Genomic DNA, 21,569 nt, shown 5'->3' with positions numbered 1-21,569 from the left:
AAACTTAAAAAAAAAAAAAAAAAAGGGGCAAAACAAATGAATGATAACACATTTTTCTTGCATACGGCATTGCTGCGTCTCTGCAGGAAGACATGAAAATACAATTTTGAATCACTGCAATCCACTGCAAACAGCATGTGACCCGAACAACCTTTGCAGCAAATAAGGCTGTGACAGTCAGTTGCCGAGACAGAAACATCCACACAGACGTACCACTTGTTGCTGTTGAACACGTATCGTTGTAGCGGGAGAGGAGGTGAGACGTTTCTCCCACAGGTTGGGCTGAGGAGGAGAGGGAGGTGGCGCCTCCATAAAGGAGCGTTTTAGCTGGCTAATGCTAGCTTGGTGTTTCAGAACCTCGTCTTGGGTCTTATCATGGTCCTAATGGGGAAGTGGAGGAATAAGGGGGGAAGGTGGGGGAAGGGAGATGAGGAAGGGATAGAGAGTAAATGAGATAAGTATGGTTGAATGAAGGAGGATGGGTGGAAGTGATGAGAATGGGATAAAAATGAAAGATGTGGGGCAGCGAATGGAAGGGAAAGAGCGTAGGAAAAGGTGGCAGGTCAGGGAAAAAGAGTGGGGAAAGGAATGAGCAGAGAAATGAGAAAGAAAGGTCGGAGTGAAGAGATTGAGTGCAAGGATGGAAGCATGGAATGGAGCGAGAGAAATGTAATGGGGAAAGGAATAAGGAAAAGAGGGAGGTAGGAAGGGAAGGAGAGAGGGAGGGGTGGGAAGGGGAAAAATTCGGTTCAATAGAACACAGGAACATTAGTCTGTCAATCAGGAGGGAAACAAGATGGATGCTCTGCCTCGCTGAAGCCTTGTTTGAAGGGTCTGGAACGAATTCTTAATATAGGCTTTTCACCAGTACTTTGCTCAAGCACACACGTGTACGTTTTTGTGTGTGTGTATAAGCAGGCTGCAGTGAAACAGAGCTTCTCCATCTTGTTGGGGAGTTTTTCCTTCAGCAGGCCAGGGACAGCAGGGCAGACTGTAAAACATGGAGCTGATAGTGGTGATCACTGTAACCCTGACCTGCTCTCTTTCTCCCTCTGTCTGCCTGTCAGTTCTTAGCAGTTTTGCTAACTTTCCCATTTGTCACTTCTTAGTGAATGTTTCTGCTTCCCTATCTCATCTCTATTGTTTCATCTCCTTGGCTCCTATGCTCTTTCCTCCTCCCCTGACCTCCCTACTACTGACTACAAATATTTTTGTCTTGAGGAGACGGCACCATGATAAAGAAGTCATTCATCAGAAACTGACAGACTGAAACCACACTTTGATGAATTTTCCTTATCTACTCTTATTCTACATTCTTTAAGGAAATATCCCTAGGTTTAGTTTTCTAATCTCTCAGTTTAGAGTACTACAAGCCATGTAGACGACTGCACTGCTACAGATACCAGACAGCAAAGCATCACTATCAGTCCCATGTTGAACAAAAGGATGTGTTGTTGTTGTTATTTTAGTATGTTATCAAACCACACATCACTCAACACTTGCAGCCAATCACCAGAAAACAGGAAGAGAGCTCCTCATACAGGTTAGGGAGGCATGATTAGTCAGGTTAGACACAGCTGCCTGGCAATAATCAAACTCTTTGACCAGTCAAGGATTGGAAATACAACAAGATAAAACGGTCACAAAACAGCGTTCAACATGCACAGAGCATGCATGGAAGTCACGTTCACACACCGCTGACCTATTCACAAAGCAGCCATTGTGAACACTCAGGCTGGGAAATTTGCTGAAAGAGAAGGTCTCACCTGTTCTGTTGTGTACCAATACAGACTTAAAATAGATGTTTTGCATTTCATAGATTCCCTACAACACTTCAGTCAACCTGAACCTCATTTCCATCAACAGTTACATGCATAACCTCCAGTTAACTTTCCTGACCTGATTAATTCAAGCAGTTGCTGTGGTTGTTAAAGCTAAAAATCATTGATGTTTGACATATTAAAGCCTTGTAATGTTGCTGGCTCTATTTTCTTCTCCACCAACTCTTGAGGGAAATTTTTGACTCTTTTTGAAGTGACTCCTTTCCTATTACACGTAATTATTTAACCCACTGTTCATATAGAATTATTGATTTGTGCAGCTTTAAGTGACATTTGTTTTATATATCATATATGACATTTCAGTTCAATTTTCTAGCCCACCTGTTCAAAATGGCTGCCAAGTGAATTAGGACATTTGCAACCTTGTCATATAGAACTCTTTCAATAACAGAAAAATTACAAAAAAAATCTCAAAACAGCTGGAACTGAGTGAAGACTTGATCAACCAACATCCACACACACATGCATGCACAGACACAGAGCCTGAGAGTGCGAGAGGGCAGCAGTCTTGTACAGAATGGTACAGAGGAAGTTGTAGTTCTGATGGCGTCAGAGTACACAGAAACATGTAGTTCTTATTTTCAGCCATCAGACGACGCCAGTACGAACCTCCAACATTAAATTACTGTGCCTCACATAAATATTGTCCCCATGCACTCTCATTGGACTCTGGAAGGCAGACATACAGCAAAAAATGAAATGGTGAAAATTAATTAAAAAAATTGAAATAAAGTTAACAAAAAATAAAATCAGTGTATTTTAACTGTAACTGTACAAAATTAAACAAAATGCAACTAAAATAATAACAATTGAATAAATTACAAATCATTAATTAAATCATAATCAAATGAGTAAATCGGGTTTAAATTAAAAAAAAGAAATAAGAGAAAAAAAAAAAGGTGGTGACGCCGCCAAAAAAGTCTCAAACTGTGAAGAAGGCGGGACGGTGGGTACAAGTACAAATTAAAAACATTTTGGTATTCTGATGTTACTATGAATAAAATGGTGCTGGCACTCGTACCCATGTTTACACAATTCAAAGCATTCATAACATCACAAAACCAACAAACATTTACACAAACCAACAAACCCCAATGTGCTTTGTGTGAAACAACAATAATGATGAAAAGCACAGATATGAACCACAAAGCAAACGAAAACTGTGAAACCACAAACCACAGCAGAGCAACCGAAAGTGAAGATTTTAGGTGAAAGTGCCCATTCAGGATCAGTTTTTACACTCAGGCCCCAATATGCAATCCTCATGTAAAATGAAGGATGGCACAAGAGACATGTTTATAAGCAAACAGCCTTAAATGTCAGTTTGAATATTAATAAATGTTGTTTTCTGCACACATATTCCAGATTGGGCCTTCAGTAGCTGAGAACTGACTTTATCTCCTCACATTAGGGCAACTTCACCCTAAATAGGTGAACCAAACCAACAGACCAACCAACATGGCGAGAGCAAATGGTTGACAGACCAAATACACAATCAAATAACCAATAATAGTGTGTGAACCTGAGAGAGGGAAACCTCACTGGCTCCAAGTGACTGTTGATGGGGTAGTCAGGGAGAGAATAAGGAGAGGTTAGGTATATTGCTCCACTACACCATAAAACCAGGTGCATTCAATATTCACAACCATCTTTACACTAGTTTAAAGCAAAGTATCTTTTATCACTCCTAAATTTTTTTCTTCTTCTTTTTTTAAAGAATTTGCAAAGCATGCTGGGGAAAGACAGGCCTTACAGACCTGGGTAGATGTAGCTTCAACATCACCAGGGCTTAAGTCCACCTCCTTAACCTTCAGTGTCGTAGTCATGGCGATGTTAGTCATGACAAAATGAGGAGGGTGGGGGCACGAAGAAAGAAAAAAATGAAATGGATGATGGGAAAAGCTATTTTCTTTCCCAGCAACCTCAGTGTTAGGGAGGACTGCTGGCCATGTGACCTTTGCACCAAACCCACAAACCCATTAAACACATGACAGGAGATAATGGTCAATAAAGGGAGACAGCAGATGCTACTGACTGCTCTTTACAGTCTGCATGTATATTTTTATCCTATGAAACAAATTTAGAGCATGTTGAAAACCATGTCAGATTCACCGTATCTACAACAAGTAAAATGCTACAACTACTACAGTTCCCGTGTATGCTTTTAGGACACCAAAGCTACTTTTAAGTCAAGAAGATTATGGAGCTATTTTTTGGTATTAAGTGCTACACCGTGATGTTTTCCACCAAAGACCAGCTTTTACTTAGTTTTAATTAGTTATATAGCAATATGTCAGTATTCTTTCCATCTCATCTTTTGATTACACAGCTAAGAAAATGCCACTTGGCCACCACAGAAATGCCATTACACATTTACTTAAAACAAAGCAAACAACGGACTCGGGTCGAAGAGAGAGTCCCGAACCTCAGGGATCAGGGTAAGTGTAACACTGTTTACTCTTAACATTCATTAGCAATAATATACAGATCTGATACACTTTAAGTGCTATAGGGTTGAGCGGGGTTACAGCAGCTATCTGTATATACAGTTATAACAGCTAATCTACAACTTATCTTAATCTGCAGTACAAAGGCAAAATGCAGCAACATTTACTCAAAAATAATATCATTATTGCATTAGTGGTCATTTATCTTGCCTATTACCAGTTAATACCATTATGTTACATCTTTTGAGTGCTGAAAACAGAGCAACTGCACAAACGACTCTCAAAATATGTTCTGCACTCCACTACATGTTATTGTATTTTGCCTTTGTAAGTTAAATCTTATAAGTCTCTCCCTCCCTCACACTCTCTGTTATGTATATAAATCCCCTATTATACCTTTCTTATATAGCTATATTAACAATATAGTAATAGTTTCTCTATTTCGACATTGATCCATTGTCCATTATCCACTCTGAATTTAAACGCTTTGATTAATCTTCCTTATTCTACTCTTTGTTCCTTATAATGAACAATACAGTGCGGTTGGCAGGGTGCAAGGGTGGTAAGAAAAAAGGAAATGTCAGGTACAGGTGGTGTTGGTGACACTCACAGACATAAGGTTAACACATTCAAACACAGGGGAGGACATAGGGAAGGAGGAGTGGAAGGGGGCCGGTAGGGTGGGAAATCTGGTTATATGAGTGTATGTTTATGCAGCAGGATCACACATCTCTTGTGTCCAGGTAGCACTTGTGTGAGTGTGGTGCCTGATGCGAGGAGGTGTGTGTGTCTGTGTGAGAGGAGAAGCTTGCTTGTTGAAACCAGAGCTTGAATGATCGTCAGGCTGATTGTTTGGCCTTTCACTGATAAACATTGGCAAAACTGCTTTTCGTTGACTGGAGACCACATTCTCTAGGTAACACAGGGTCAGGCCGAGGGGCGTGGCTAAAATCAGGGCCAAGACCAAAGACTGGCTCGCTGTCAGCATCACAACCAACAGGAAGACAACTAACAGGCAAGGGAGAAACAGAGGGGAAGGATTTAGAAGGTAGCAATGTACAGAGGCAGTTAGGTTAGAGCGAGAGGAGAGAGTCAGGAGAGAAAAAAGGTAGGAGGAAAAGGGCAGAGAAGAGAGGGAGGAGAGAGAGGAAAAGGAAGAGATATTTGGAGGACAGGTGAGAGAAGACACCAAGGGCAAACAAAGTTGTGTTGGTTGCAAAGGACAAGCTGGAACCAAACTCATGAACTTTGTAGGGAGATAAGAGGTAAAAAAGGTCAGAAAATGATTCAGTTTTTTTGTTGAACTGTTAAGAATTTGACGTAATCTGGACGTAGTCATGTTGGAAATAATAGATTTGGGGGCACTGTAAGTAAAAGTCTTTAGATTCTCTGCTGACTTGTATATTCGCTTGGATACAGTGAGGGTCAAAATGCTCAGCTTCTTTATTAATCCTGAAAATAGCTTTGTAGGCAGACATTTTCCATTCTTCCCCAACATGGAGAGAAAACACAGGATGAACGAAACATATTTGACCACTCCTCTCAGAGAGAACCAGCTCCGCCAATTGAGTAGTCCAGATGTTGCTCTGGTTTCAGCCTGGCAGCTCTCCTCAACTCCCAAAACCTCTGCAGTGTAAGTTTGGGAGCCAGTGAATGGGTTACAGGCTTGAGGGTTTTGTGCATGGTGTTCAAAATCAGCCGACTGCTGATCGGAGGTGATGGAAACGTATGAGGGAAGAGGCCAAGGTGTGTGTGAGGCAGCTGTGTCGTCAATAAGGTCATCATCTTCGGAGATGTCTGACAGTCCATGGTCGAGCTCAGAGATAGAGTCGAGGGATGGAGGGATGGAGGAGAGTGAGGATGATGAGGAGAAGGACAGAGGAAACATGAAGATTGACTGATGGGGGAGGATTGAAGGAGAGAAAAGCGCAGGCAGGAAGAAGGAAAAGGAGAGGAAGAAGGAGACAACAAGACAGAGGAACAAACAAAAAAGTGGGGAGAGACATAGAGTGGGTGGGGAAAAGAAAGGAGACACCCATGCACACATATCCACAAAGTGCAGGACCAAGCAGCGAAGAAGTAAAATAAGTTAAACATAAAACCAAAACATCCAACATAGGGTGCATTAAATACAAATAATTTCATTTTTTATTTTCATGAAATTATGGCAAAAATGAGAGCATGCAAGAGTGGAGTGAGGAGAGCAAAAGAAAAAAAGGGGGTGTGAAGGAAAAAAGAGAGAGGGAAAGAGACATAACATTAGTCAGTGAACAGCACACCACAATAGGTTAAAAGTGAACATAGCAGGGTAGAGCATAGAGCAGATTACAGTTGTGTGCAGAAACAGTGTCTACAGGGTGTCGCCACTAAGCGAGGGTTAAGACAGAGTCCACAGTGCCGGGGTGTGAGCGAAGGTTAGGAGGAGGAAAGGGAAAGTGTGGGGTGAAACAGGAGGCATGCATAACATACAGTAGTAATTAATATATACCCCTGTGCTGGGCACAGGCAGGCTTGGTTTAGGGCTGACCTAGGTCCCGCTAGTGCACACAGATCATTACTACAGGACACTTGTGAGTGGAGAGGCCAGAAGATGCAACCTCTAACCGTGCATACCGTCATGGCTACCTTAGCCGCTCTGGTAAAGACTGTAGCTGCAAATGCTAATAGACTTTCTCTGTCAGTCTAGTTGGTCTGTGTCCCCCCTCTTGTTCACACACATATGCACATATTAAGGAGACAAAAGGCCAAGGCTGGCTGCCTCCTGTTCCTTGTAGTGATCCACCTAGTGGAAAAAAAGTATCTGAAGAATCATGTGAAAACAGAAATGAAACAAGTGAATGACTCTTTGTCAACACCTACAGATCAGTAGTCATCAAACAAAAGCCCATTAATTGTCCTGATACAAAAAGAGCCCCACACCTGTCTGACGTGGCCAGTTATGATTCTGTCATTTCATCCTGAGGATTAAATGTCTTGAGACAACAATTTGAAACTGTACTTGTTGGTGCTGCGGACAAAGCCAAGCCTCCAGGCTTACATTTCAGCTCTGGTGCCATTATTATTCACTTGTAGCCTATCTTTGAGGATCACTTTTATGAATCATTGGCTCAGTGTGGAAATAACAAACCTGCTTTACCATTTCATTGTTCCCACCCAGATATAAGCCACATCCTGCTATGGTGGTCCTCAGATATATACAGCTCCAGATATACAGTGCAGATGGACCTGCAGACTGGGCCCACAGTAATGCTTCTTCTTCTTGGCTTACACACAGAACAGTGGTCCTGGTCTTCCCCATTTGTATACATCATATTAACATAACAGCATACCAACCAAAAGTGTGTCTTAATTAAAAATGTTGATTTTTACAGACACACTAAGAATTGATCTATGCGACATTAAATCAACAAGTGCTTCTATATGATTCACTTGATGCTGAGACAAAGTCTCAGATAGAAACATAAATTTTTTATCTTTCCATCACCCAGATAAATACTGTCTGTCTGTCTCTGACACAAAAAGACAAACAGTTCCTGTGGGACAATGTGGTTTCAAAATACGATAAAGACAACAAATAACGAAACAGAAAGACTTGCTAGACTTTTCTGTGCTGTTTTTCCGAACACACATAATGTAAAAGCACACATATACCTTAGAGTCAGAGTGGAGCTCCAGGCGGTGCTCACGTCCGTTCTCAGCTGTGTCCCTGCCGGCCTCAGTAATGCTGATCACTGGTGCTAAAGGAATGAGAAAAAAAACAAAATAAATGAATAAAAACTCAACTTGTCAACAGATTTACACACAGTGACAATTGCATAAATCTTCATTGACATAAGACTTTTTGTTCACATGTTGGTCAGAGCCATATTTAACCAAAACAGTGAGGATAGATACTTCAAAAACTACTGCACATGCATGAATTTCACAGAACTGATTCCATTTACTCCTAAACAACGTTGCTGGCTTGCAGTGGATTCATGTGTCCAGCAGGGGACAATGTAAGCTAGTGGAATAAACCTGACACAGATGAAACAGCAGTACACAGCTGCACGCAGTGGGATCTGTTACTGCAAATCCGGAAAACCACAGAAACGGTGTTAATTGTTTTCCAAAGACAATAAAATATGTATTTGATATTGTGAAAACGGCTCATTTGAGCATCATGAAGTTAATAAAGTATCACGTTTCTGTAAAAATTCAGACAGTATTAGTTCTAGTTACATTTCTACAACATATGAGGTCATTTATAAGATAGGAGCCATTGAGTACTTGTTAATTTTTGTGCTGTGTATGCCAAATTTGAGGAATTTGTTAGATCTGTGCTGTAGTTTTCCATTTTGTTTTCTGCCAGGACATTTTATTGATGTGAGAGTGACTGTATATTTCTTTCATTATAAGGGCCTATTTCTTTGACATACAAATAACATTCTTTCTTCATTTTTTTTTTCTTTCTCCTTCTGTCTCTCTGTGTGTGACAGGAAACATATGCTGTAGCTATTTCCTGTATCTGGTCAGACACAGTGCATTTCACACACACACACACACACACACACACACACACACACACACACACACACACACACACACACACGAGCCCACTTCCACATCATTCCTTCCATTCCTCTTTTCGTCTGTCTATCCATTCATTTAATATTGTTCAGAGTGAAGCTGGAATGTCATGTTTCACTGTCACTTTGTGAGTGGCTTGTGATTGCGTTACCTCCATCCAGACTGCGGCTGATGCGTTTTGAGGAGGTGCGTTCAAAGTTGGGTGCAGGTCGGTCTATAAGGGAGCTGGCCAGGCGGGTCTGGGCCTGTGTTCGTCCGCTGTAGCGGAACTTAGAACCCAGAGTCAAGAAGCGAGCCTTGGTTGGAGGTTCTGGAGCATTTAACCTAGAGACAAGAGATAGAGACGGAAGGTAACAGGAAGGGAAACAATGACGGGGGAATGCAGTAGAAGAGCATGCATTTTAAAACGTATTCAGAGTGATTTACTTTGCAATAAAACTAAATAGTTACAGTTATATATCCATGCAGGAGAGAGGCGGAATGTTTCCAGACAAGTCCCCCTTCAACAGGATATTAAAGCTTACTCTTCTCTCTCTCTATCACACAGACACCCAAACATACAGATAGAGCGCACACTTGCAGCAATGCTGGGCACTTCTTTCATCTTTGTGCAGATGTATTAGTGTGTATGTTTTACCCCAGGCATCAGACTAGTTAAACAACTATGAGATACACTCTCTCCATTTGTTTTCTGGCAAGAGACACAGTGTTTTCTTGAGCCTGATGAAGCACAGGTTTCTTCATTGAACGTTACCTAACAAGCTGTTTTGATACCCTGAACACAAGAATGTACATCTCTGAAATCCTTGTCCATACACAGTACATGCGTTCTTCGTAGTGTGTGTTTTTCTTCGTAGTGTGTGTTTGAGTGTGTGCATTTCTACCTGAAGAAACTGTGATTCTCCACGCAGACTTTCCACAGCCTTTTGGCAGATCGATGATTCTGGAGTTTGAATCCCACTGTGCTCTCAAACTGCTCCGTCTATCAAAGAAAAGATATTTCATCCACCACAGGAGAAACTATCTCAAGCCATGTACAGTATGCTATGTGTATTCTGTTATGTTAACACTAGAGAAAATCATTTCTGGTTTTGCATTCTTGTGTGTAGGAGGGAGGAAATCTCAGTATTCACAGTCTGTGTTTACACATGTGTATGTGCCTGGGTGCATACCTCTCCTGGTCTGATCTTAATGTAGAAGTTGTTCCTCTTGTATGAAATCTTGAGTATTTTGGGCCAAGCAAAACGATTTATCCGAAGTCTGTCTTTGTAAACCAGGAGTCCGTTGGCACACACACCTAGCATGATGTCCACACCCTCAGAATCCTGTAACAGACAGATACAAATGTACATGAAATACATTTTATTGTGAAATAATTAATTAATCTCTGTGAAACAGCTTTATATTTAGCCACTTGTTAGGCTAAATCAGATCATACTGTAAGCCAATTGATTTCTAAAGTAGTCTGCTTAAGGTCAACAAAAACTCAATTACCACACACACACACACACACAAACACTGTCATTCAGTACGGTAACATAGTTAGCTGGAAGACTAACTCACTAACAAAGCTTTTAAGTCCAAGGCCATCTGGTAATGGTAAGAGGGGTATTGATTACAGCAGTGAATTAACACAGGAAAAATCTGTTGGACTAATGGAGGAGGCAATATGTTGATAATGGACAGTTTACTGGGACACACACACGGACATCACATGGCTTTGCCATGCTATTAGCTAGTCATCGATCTCTGTCCTTGTGCTGCCACTACAGATACATTTCAGCTCTTTGGCTTAGACACATTAACAGAGTAGATGGAGGAGGAAAACAATTTTCCATTCCTTTCTGTTGTTTCAGTGAATAAATAAACACTCGTCAGTGGCTGCAGCAAGAAGCATGTGGTGTTTGAAGTTAAGATTACTAGTGATCACCATCATTCAGTCACTCACTCTGGAAGAGAGGGCCTCAGTTATGAAGGTAATCCTAACCACATGTTGTAGATGATCCTTTTATTCAATATTACTCAACAATTGGAATAAAAGATGGACGTAATGATGCAGCTTGACTTTGAACACTTACACACACTACACAAATAGAACTGAAATGAACTGAAACCTAGAGTATCTAAAATACTACTATATATCAGGGTTTGAATTTTCAGTAGAGTAAATGCTTCTTTAAATAAAATCAACTTGCTTATTAATCTACCAAGTGTATTCTGCTTTTTGTCCCTGCTGCTGTCACACTATTCAAATCATCACTCTGCATACTGGGACACGCTTTACACAAGTAGTTCATGGAATAACTGCATTTCATGGTGTTCACACAGTTATCTGCAAACAAAAACACTACACCGACCACCCTATTCCATTAGTTAAAGTGTAGTTTTTCTTATTTTATTTTTTATTGTAAGTTCACTCCGTTGTAGTCACAAAAAACAAATGTATTTTGTTTCAACACACTTAACAGTTACTATTCAGGTTCAGTGTATATTGTATTTTGTACCTCCTGTTGTTTAATGTCAGTGTGAAACAGTGAGTCAACAAATTAGCTCCTGATTTTAAATTGTGAGAGACTGACAACAAAACATAGCATTTACCACTGCCACAAATGTGTCCTGTTATCAGACAATGTTGTGTCTATGATGAGAAGATCTACAATCAGCCAGTTGACGCAGGTTGAAAAACACAATTCCACTGCCAAACACCAACTTAGAAAAGCCTCACACACAACCACGAATGATCAAATGTGCCAAATTTGACATTAGTTAAACACAGAAACATTAATCTGTGTTTGTTCAACATGATTCTGATAATCCAGGGTGGTGTGACAAACAGTATTTGACAAGGTTTCTTTGTGGATTTTGCGGTTACAAACCTTGCACAACAAATTAATGGTACAAGACAGAAATAGATCTGCTGCTTGAATTCCCACAACTTTGGTATGCCATAAAAAAAGATTTCAACATTTGAAACGCTCTCTCTTCTGCTCTCATCTTTTCCCCTGGTTCTCTGTCTCTGTGTTGCAAACAAGTGGAGCATGCCCTTAAAGGGGACTCGTCTCGTTCTATCTTTAAAGGATCTGTCCCTGTCTCACTCCAACCTCGTCTCTGTCCCCCATTTCTTTGTCACTGTCCTCAACCTCACATCCTCTCTTTCTATTTTAAGACTCCATCTTTCCCTCTCTCTCTCATGCATATTTCCCCTATATTTTCTGCCTGTCTTGCACAAAGACACACAAACATACTCAGACACACATGGAAACATGCACGCACTCTGCTGATGGCCTGCTATCCCAGTGAGAGAGAGACTGGCTGTTCCCATGGCAATGGCCTCCCTGAGTGTTTGTACAGCTGACACACACACACACACACACACACACACACACACACACACACACAAACACACAAACACGCACAACCACACAGATACAGTGACACAAACATGCAGACACAGTGGCACATTCGTCCTACATCAAAGAAACTCTGCTACTCCCCAGATGTCGATAACAAGAGAAGAGGAGAGGAGAGGAGAGGAGAGGAGGATTCATTTGTACCTTAGCATGGTGCAGGTCCACTCCATACATGGACAGTTTCTTGGCATTTTCTAGAAACTGGGCATCAGCCTGTGCTGGTGTCATTCCCCTAAACACACAAAAGCCAATTTATTACAAACATCCTCAGATTAAAAATAATATAAAGGCATAAACCCCAAATTTTCAGATCATACAGTACATTAAAAAGATTCAGTCATGATCCCTTTACTAGAGGTTACAATAATAAGACAAATCTACAGCTTTTAATGACAAATGTTGTCAGACGTTGTTTTCCCTCAACTACAAGAGCCTGTTCTCTCTGACCTGTGGGACTTGTGGAGTTCAAGAATCTTCTCCTCCATCTCTTTGTTCTGATTGGGAGCAAAGGTCAGCTGGCTAATGTAGTCCAGCGGCCGAGGCTGGTCGGGTTCACAGTCACCGAGCTCTGCCTGTAAACCAATAAAGGACAGTCAATTCACCTAGACACAGAAGCAGACAAGGTCACATCTGGAAACTGCACATTTGGTAGCTCCTTACCCACCTGCAGATGCACTGCGCGCACACACACACACACACACACACACACAACTATACCTGCAATGTGTATGACCCCAGCAGAGCGTGAGTTACAAATGAGCAAGGCAGTCGACCAGAAGCCACATCTTCACGGAGCTGCAGGCACAACAGGTACCTATGAGAAAGGGAAATGGAGAGAAGGACTGCTTTTCAGTGAACTGAAGTCTTTTCACAACGAGAAAAAAAAAAGATGTAGGCCTTTCTTTGAACTAAAACCAGCCCATTCAGTCATGATAATAATAAAATGAACTGTGTAGCCAAATTGCCTCTCCTCCTGTGAGGCCCAAGCACAGGGTCAGCTGGTGCGGATTAAACTTCTTCGTTGGTGCTGTATTTGTTGCACACTGTTCTTAGTATGCTGGTACACTGGTTTGTTGGAATAACCTTATGTCTAATCCTCAACATCACATACACAAACTCAGTTGCATAACATGTATGTTTGCATTTAAGTGAACTGTCCGGTGGTCGTGGGGATTTACAGCAGAGTCAGCTTCCCTCTGCAGTAAATCTTTATGGAAGAACTCATTTCGTGTATGGAGCTTCTGTATGACTGATGCAGACACCTCAGGGTGCTGGTAAATGTATCACTCTGGTCACTGAAAAATGTCATTCAAAGTCACCTCAGTAGGACCAACACTTGCTGACACGGAGGCTTAAACCTCAGTCATCCAGCTCCAGGGTTTCTCTTCACTGAGCCAGTGTACTGCACCAGGACAATCTTGTATTTACTGTAAGTGAATCAACATAGTACCGTCTGTGTAAAACCCTGTGAAAAATAGCTATGAGTAACAATTAATCTGCCTATTGAAACTTAACAAAAGATAAATAGGCAGAATGATACCTCGATAGTGCTGGAGGAACAACAGCAGTTCCTGTAACCGCCCAGTGCTTGTCCTTTGTTGGTACTTGTCTAAGTGAGTATATGCATGTTAGTGAGTGTGTTTTTGTGTGTCCTCAATTAGCCTTTTTCACTTCAACCATCAGAGAAGTTGTTCGCTCCATTAGACATACACTTCACCCTAAATGCTGTGTACTTGGAGCATGCCTGTGTGTGTGTGCATATGTCTAAATACAAATGAATTTAAGATGTGCACAATACCTTTTTTAAACTTCTGTTTATTGCAGACCTGGTTGGGCATGGCTACAGTGTACTGATTTGCACCAATAAATATTTTTACATTGACAATCAAAGGTGTAATGTGGAGAATTATTGCCTATTTCTGCAGTTCCCTCGGCTCTATAGATCATTTTAACCTTTTTACATCTTATTTTTTTGTTTTGACAACCTGTTACTCTAATGATTTTGCTCACTGTCACCTATTTACCTCATATCACAGATATATCAACTGTATGCTGCCTGCCCAACAGATATTTTTCTGAGGCTGGTGGAGACCAAAAACAGCACTAAAAGGAGAGTAAATATTAACACTTATATTTGTCAGGCAGTAAGAAACACAACTCCAAACGAATACTACTGTCTCTGTGTCTGTGCAGGTAGGCAACTGTTTCCTAACACGTTTGCTATAACAACTTGGTGATAATATGTCAGTGTTGTGTTTACAGCTTGTTCCATTGCCCTAGATTTAAGTAAACAATGGTACATCTCTGACGTGTGTGTGTGTATGTGTGTGTGTGCGTGCATACGTGTGTGTACCTGGTAATATCTTCAGTGAGCAGTGAGGGGTCAGGAGGGTAGAACTTGACATTGAATGCAAACTGCCAGTTGTTACCTGGAGAGAAGGAGATTGTTACTGAGTTACATGAGTGATTTACAGCACAATAATATTACAAATGTATTCTAAGTGCAGAAGAATAATGCACAGATGAGAACTACAAAAACATAATCTAAAATCTGAGATTTTCATTTAGCATTATAATCAGGGTGGTCGGTATTTCTATGCATCTATTCAACGTTCTATCCATTTCCATCCGTCCCTCTGCCCATCTGTCTGTGCGTGTGTGTGAGTGAGGGCAACTAATGCAGAACAGCTTTTAGAAAGCACTAAGCCTGGTACATCACGCATGCATGCATGCATGCATACACACACACACACACACACACACACACACACACACACAAATACGCAGCAGATCTGATATTGCATAACCTCATTCTAATTTGACCAAATACCAAACTGTAATCTTTATCATCATCAGATACAAAAACATGGTCAACCAACAATATCACCACTAATATCTCCATCATTGTGCTTCCTTTCTGAGAGCACTAAGTTCATTTCAATCTTCATTTGGCTCCAATTTCCTATTCTCGTTCCTGCGGGAGACCATATTGCCATGCCTGCCACCCTTGATATCTCCATCTTGTCTGTACTGATTGGCACCACCCGGCAACACACATACACCCATGTACACACGCTTGATAAAAGATGGTGATCACATCATCTGGAAAATCCAACTGGGGAGAAGATGACATCACATCGCGACCACTTCCTTCCCCAAGGTCATAGACACATCCATGTATACACACATACGCAAATGGACAGACAGCAATAAATCCTAACATGCAGAAACACACACAGACACACACCCTCCCCAGCTGTGTCCCAGAGGAGCAGGAAGGATGGGGGACACTGAAATCAGATGAGAAAATTCAACAAAGACAATCTCACTGCAAAAAATTTATTATTTTTCAACTAATAACCATTTTGATAGTTATTGTAAACATATGGTACAACAATGAAAAGCATTAGGAGCAGATATTCCTGTCTCCTAGTCTGTGTGTCTCTGCTGGTGAATATCGATGTGTGTTAAGTGAAAGAGAAATGGCTGGGAGTGAGATTGAGTTTGTATGTTTTGTTAGCAGCACTAAGTGCTCTGGGAGTCTCTTGTGAGCATTTCTTCTTTCTACACAACCACAACCAACGATCATTCCTCCTCATGACACATAGAATATATATATATATATATATATAAATATAAACACACACACATAGATATAGTAACATACGCCCTATCTATCACCTCCCCAAGACCACTGCACTGTATCTGGCAACAATTCCTCGACTCCCTTCTTGTTAGCACTTTCTCTTCACCACCCACTATCCCACCCTTTTGGATGAACCATTCCATTAAAAGCCTATTTTTCTAAATAGAAATTAGACACACATTCTTGGTTTTATGATTCTACAAAATTTAGCATTAGCGGAATTCCAGCTTGTGAAGCAATAAATAAGGAGGAACAATTGGAATTCCAGTTTAAATTTGTCAGCTCAGGCCTTCTTTTCATTACTTATGTGTTTATGTGGTAAAGCCAACAAAATCAAAATATCTGCCCATTAGTTCTCAACGTAGAAATTGAACAGAATTGTCTGCAAATGTATAATGACAGTGCCCTGACAGTATCAGCATGGTGCGACACCCAAAAGTTGGTCTGATTATGGGAGGAACATGAATCCTGCTGTTAAACATTAACAACAGCCACTAAATTCAGACTCCTCAGCTTTTCTGCTTGGCTTCCAGCGAAATTAAGCATGACCTCTGGAGTAAGACAAAATCTTGTTCTCATTATCTGTAAAAGTGAAATCTAAGAAGGAGCTCACTTGATCACTCAGAACTACCACTGAATGTTTTACTTCCAGTGGTACTTACGTCAGACTTGAGGACTGACAGTTTTCATTGCTGAACTTCAATGCATAGCATTTCTTCCAATGAAAATCATTTGACTTCAGACAGCTCAGTTCTTTGGTCCAAGTTTGATTTCCATTGGCTCTCAGTCTAGTTCTGATACCAGATACTTCACCTACTCTTTCACAGTTTTCCCCCTTATTTTGCGGTCACATTTTCCTACATGTTTATCTTCCCTGCCAACATCTTCAAGGATGTTTACTGTATCAGAATTTTTTTGTTACTTTTTTTTCTGAGCAGATTTACCTCATTCTACTGGCCTTGCTTTTGAACACTTGTGGAATTTTTTACCTTTTTTCCACTTTCGCATCCCACCCTTAAACCAGATTGTGAGAAACACAATAAGTGGACACACCCACATTGTTCTTGCCATAGTAACCTGTAACGTGGACAGGAGTCTCAGATGTAGAGCCTAACCATAGACAGAGCCTCCATACCCACACCACAAAACAATAGCCCAAAGGAAATCTGTAGGGCAAAGTTGATCTCTGTACATACACATTACCTTTCCTGTGACTATTTCATAATAAAAGTCAACTCCTGTTTCACCAGTGAAATGCTTTTAATGTGAAGCAGCAGCAGTAGAAAATGTTTGGTTTGCATTTTTTATGGCAATGTAGCCCCAGATACCCGAGTGCAGACCGATGGTAGTTTAGAGCTCAATGGTGTCAAGCCTGTCATTTGTGTGGTACTTTGTGTGTACACACACAGGCAGAGGCATTCAACTCACATGAACACAGGCACACATGATAATACAGTCTCTCTCTCTCTCTCTCTCTCTCTGTATTAACATTCACACACAGAAAAATGTTCACCAGATGCGTACCACTCATCCATGAACCACAGGCACACACAGCGACACAGCCACAAAAACACAGGCATGTACACTCACCACACATCCACATGAAACCACACACAGTCCTCACACACCCAGACATAACTACCTCACATGCACTAATTCTAAAATAACCCTTTATGAGCCAAAATTATATGTTATATGTTTTCTAAGTCTTACTCTAAAAAAGTGTGACTGAGTTTTAGGCTGTGATTTAAAGCCTGTTTTGACTTATTAAAAAAAGGAAGAAATGAAATAAAGTGCAAAAAGAAAAAGTTAAATTATGCCTTACAGGCACATTCTTCAAAAACCCTGGAAAAATAATTGAACAAGACACATTAAAAAGAACTATGGATGTTATCACAAAGTGAGGGCAGCTTTTCCAGTGTTATTGGCATGCTGCATGTATAAAAAAAAAAAAAAAAAAAGAGAAAAAAAGATTCAGATGACACGGATAAAGCTTCAGAGATGCCACACCTTGCCCTGCATTTAGAAGTTAACAACAAGTAATAAAGAGATTGATAAATAATGGAGCAGAGTGATCACACTCTGGTAACCTCCTCTACGCTGCCAGGCTGCTATCGTTGGGTTTCAGATGTCTCTAGGTTTGTTTGACTTGATTGTGATGCAGTTTGTTTTTCCTCCGGTATGGGAGTACTCACACTATTTAATCAATTAAAAATGTATATTTTATTCAGTGCTTTTGGCTGAGAAGTTGCGGCCCGTGTTTTATGTGAAACAACTTGTACTGCTGAGGCAGATGGATGGATGGAGGATGGATGGACAGACATGCATATCTTTGAGTCACAATCCAGAAAAACCAAGAGTGTGATTTGAAAAATAAAACTTACTGCGGATCTGTCTCTTGATTTCCTTAGTGGGATCCAGCCAACACTGGAGTGAGCAAACGAGAGATAGACACAGATCAAGAAGACAGTTAACCTCCGTCACAAAACAGTGTGAAACACTATCCAGACGTACATGTCTGCAGTTTCTACGTGTGTGCGCTACTGACTTGTTTGGCATTTAGTACATTCTGTCTATGTGTGTATGGATGCTTACCTTCTGTTCATGGCTGTCCTTGTATATCAGTCCAAAGTAGTCCTTTTCCATTAGATTAAGGTGCTCACACACCTTAAAGAACAGGTACTGGCCCTTTGCTCGTTTCTGTAGAGTTTGAGAGAGAGATATTCAAACACCAAGTAATAATTGCACATTACATTTGAAAGGGAAAAGAATATTAAAAGCTACTACGTAATGTTTCCACTAGTCAAGTTTCAAATGACATTTGAGAGGTTAAGAAATATGACAGCAAAATATGAGTACTCTATGAAAAAAATAATTTTGTATCATCTAGTGAGACACTTTAAAACTTCCAGTCTATAGTTCTCAATCAAAGCATCTCTGTTCCTTCTTTTTCATTTACATCTGTTTCATTATTGTCTTGCTCTTTTTCCTCAGTCTTTCTATCTGTCTTTGGGCGACGCATTCCTTCATAAGGCCGATGGGAGCCTTAGCAATAAAATCCTCCACACTCAGCTATGACAATGACATTTAGCACACATCCATGCGTGCATGTTCGAGCGTGCACGCACACAAACACATAATGGCGCCCTTTGGACAGACAGAAGGTCAGACAGAGAGAGTGGGAAAAAAAAGACGAGAAAGAATGAAATACTTAAATAATGCTCATTTCTTTTCAGTTAGTCAGCACAGCCTCAGTCTGACACTGGCGTACAGACGGCATTACGCAGACAGACTTGCAGACGGGGCAGGGAGCGTGGTGAAAGTGGAAGGGGAAGAGGATGAAAGAGCGCATTTTTCTTGTCCTGGGACAGCCGAAAACATCTGCGGAAACATGCACCACATACACGCAGACACACTGTAGCTGCATTCTGAACGCCCAAAGAATGTGACTATGTGACCTTTCTGGGTTTCTGTGCCTGTGCCAATGTGCCTCCAAGCAAGGCACTACCTAAGGACAAGTGTGTAACATCTCCAGGCAGTTACATAAATCTGAAATATCAAATGGGAGGAAGGAAACTTTCACTCATAACCTTTTGGGTGTCTGTCACACATTGCCTGTGACAGACATTGATTTGTACAACACTGATCCGAGAGGCTTTTCCAAACATGCATGGACAAGATAAAAAGTCAATAAAATACTTCCCAATTTTATAGCCTCTATTCTGAGCAATATAAATGAAAAGCTGAATGAGGTTTAAATCCCTACATCCCAACGAACCAAAGTGTTTTAACTGCAGGAAAGGAATCATATAAATATCATCATGAACAGATATGAAACAGTATAACGATCATATAATAGAAAGAAAGATAACTTGAGATCCTTGTCTGTATCTTGTTTTTCAGTGTAAACATACGGCAGTACATGCACCTAATATCTGCAAATCTGCAAATACTACTTAACTCATGTCTGACTGGAACCTAATGAAATTCTATGAAATGGTACTTCAACCGTGTGACACTAAAACCCTGCTGTAACCAATACTAATGAAATTCTTAGAAACAGCATTAAGACCATGTGACACCAAGACCCTCCTTTGAAACTCACTCGAGTCTGGACGAGGTTTAAGGCGCTACAACTAATAGAGTATGTATTAAGGTATTACACTGGAATAAGTTTGATGCCATCAGTTAATAAATAAGATGGATGGATGATGGAGAGGGAGTTAGAGTAGAAGCTGGTGTGTGTGTGTGTGTGTGTGTGTGAGAGTGTGTGTGTGTGTGTGTGTGTGTGTGTGTGTGTGTGTGTGTGTGTGTGTTGGAGGCCGGCTGGGCAAAAGAGAAAATTTAATCTCTGGAATGCATTGTGCATCTCTCCCTCTCGCAACCTAACTATGCCAGTGTGTGGAGGGAGGGATAGATGGATGGATGGATGGATGGATGTGTGTGTGTGTGTGTGTGTGTGTGTGTTATTGTTTTTGTGTTTGTTTGTCTGTGTGTGTGTGTGTGTGTGTGTGTGTGTGTGTGTGTGTGTGTGTGTGTGTGTGTTCACTTTAGGACAATAGCAGTTAGCTGCAGTATCAGCGTTATCTGTTGTGAGACAAAGCAGCTACTGTTCAAACAGCCGTAGTCATTCACAGGCACGCGGTGGGGCGTTGGCATGCTGTAGATTAGGAAGCGGGTTTTACCGTGGTAAAGATGCCAGCTCAAAATCCCAGACCAAATGGGAAAATCTAGACCTGGAAAAAGCTTACTATTCTATTGAGGGGCCTATGAACCAGGAACATAACTGTTAACAGTTCCAATGGACCTGCACGGTGGCTATTCTGGGCAGCTTCCCACTGAATGTGAGTGACTGTGGGAATGTGAGGAGGGGTACAGCTAAAAATGTGCATGCGACTTGGGAAACAAGTTTTTAACCATAGTTATGGTAATAATGAGAAAAACACACATGCAAAAGAACCAATAGATAATAAGCAAGGACATCATTTGCATCAAATTAATAATTATATCCATCCAAAGTTCCTAAAATCTAGTAAACAATACAGTATCAAAACAGCTCAGAAATTACAGATACATTATGAGATAAAAAGTTTTAATTATCATGGAGTCTTTAAAATATATTCCTAATAAATTGTTATTATCTACATGCATGTACGAGTGTGTAGTAGGGTCTGGGGCTCGTGTTTGTTTGAGTAGCAGATGCAGAACACTAATCCGGTGGGACCCCCATAATCTGCCAGGTTTATGTGTGTGTGTGTGTGTGTGTGTGTGTGTGTGTGTGTGTGTTCTGGTCACCAGACAAGCCCCTGCAGCGCGCGCTGCTTTGCTCTCCATTTATCCCTTAAACCACACCCAAACACTGTGAGCGGCTGCTTCTGCCATAACTGCACTTTGAGTCAGAAAGTTAAATACCCCAACACTCATGTGTACACAAACAAATGCACAGACACACACACCAGATCTGATCCTATTAGCGATTACATCATTGACACACTGGCTCTCACATGTGGCACACTTCACTCACAAAGCAACATAAGAAGGACAATGTGTCAGTTCGCTGAAACTTTCCTCTTATGAAAAGACCACTTGTTGATTTTCTCAGTGACATGCATGTTGTATGACAGTGTCTAATCAGTCTCTCACACACTGAAGGAGT

At 40.9% G+C, this 21,569-nt stretch overlaps 1 protein-coding gene across 16 annotated transcripts in view; it reads right to left on the bottom strand.

The window, feature by feature from the left end:
• Positions 1 to 21,569, bottom strand: part of epb41l2 (erythrocyte membrane protein band 4.1-like 2) — a 50,890-nt gene that overhangs the window by 10,705 nt on the left and 18,616 nt on the right. For 6 of the 16 annotated variants that reach the window (XM_023430065.2, XM_023430073.2, XM_023430061.2 and 3 more), the window contains exons 5-17: positions 18,509 to 18,613; positions 18,298 to 18,340; positions 14,621 to 14,696; positions 12,985 to 13,081; positions 12,715 to 12,839; positions 12,412 to 12,499; positions 10,030 to 10,182; positions 9,742 to 9,839; positions 9,009 to 9,181; positions 7,940 to 8,025; positions 3,599 to 3,649; positions 3,364 to 3,396; positions 214 to 381 (exon numbers count right to left, since the gene is read on the bottom strand). In XM_023430065.2, the coding sequence (XP_023285833.1) occupies positions 214 to 381; positions 3,364 to 3,396; positions 3,599 to 3,649; positions 7,940 to 8,025; positions 9,009 to 9,181; positions 9,742 to 9,839; positions 10,030 to 10,182; positions 12,412 to 12,499; positions 12,715 to 12,839; positions 12,985 to 13,081; positions 14,621 to 14,696; positions 18,298 to 18,340; positions 18,509 to 18,613 (1,296 nt within the window). Of the gene's footprint in view, positions 1 to 213; positions 382 to 2,450; positions 2,511 to 3,363; positions 3,397 to 3,538; positions 6,186 to 7,939; positions 8,026 to 9,008; positions 9,182 to 9,741; positions 9,840 to 10,029; positions 10,183 to 12,411; positions 12,500 to 12,714; positions 12,840 to 12,984; positions 13,082 to 14,620; positions 14,697 to 18,297; positions 18,341 to 18,508; positions 18,614 to 21,569 lie in introns of those variants that run through there. The other 10 variants (XM_023430062.2, XM_087180393.1, XM_023430067.2 and 7 more) reach the window with 7 other exon arrangements.

The sequence above is a fragment of the Seriola lalandi genome, unplaced genomic scaffold (assembly GCF_002814215.2).
Source record: "Seriola lalandi dorsalis isolate HSWRI2012SDOR001 ecotype SW California unplaced genomic scaffold, Sedor1 jcf7180002054901, whole genome shotgun sequence".
Classification (NCBI taxonomy): domain Eukaryota; kingdom Metazoa; phylum Chordata; class Actinopteri; order Carangiformes; family Carangidae; genus Seriola; species Seriola lalandi.
Note: the sequence above shows the minus strand (reverse complement) of the source record. Positions and strands in the feature narration are given on the sequence as shown.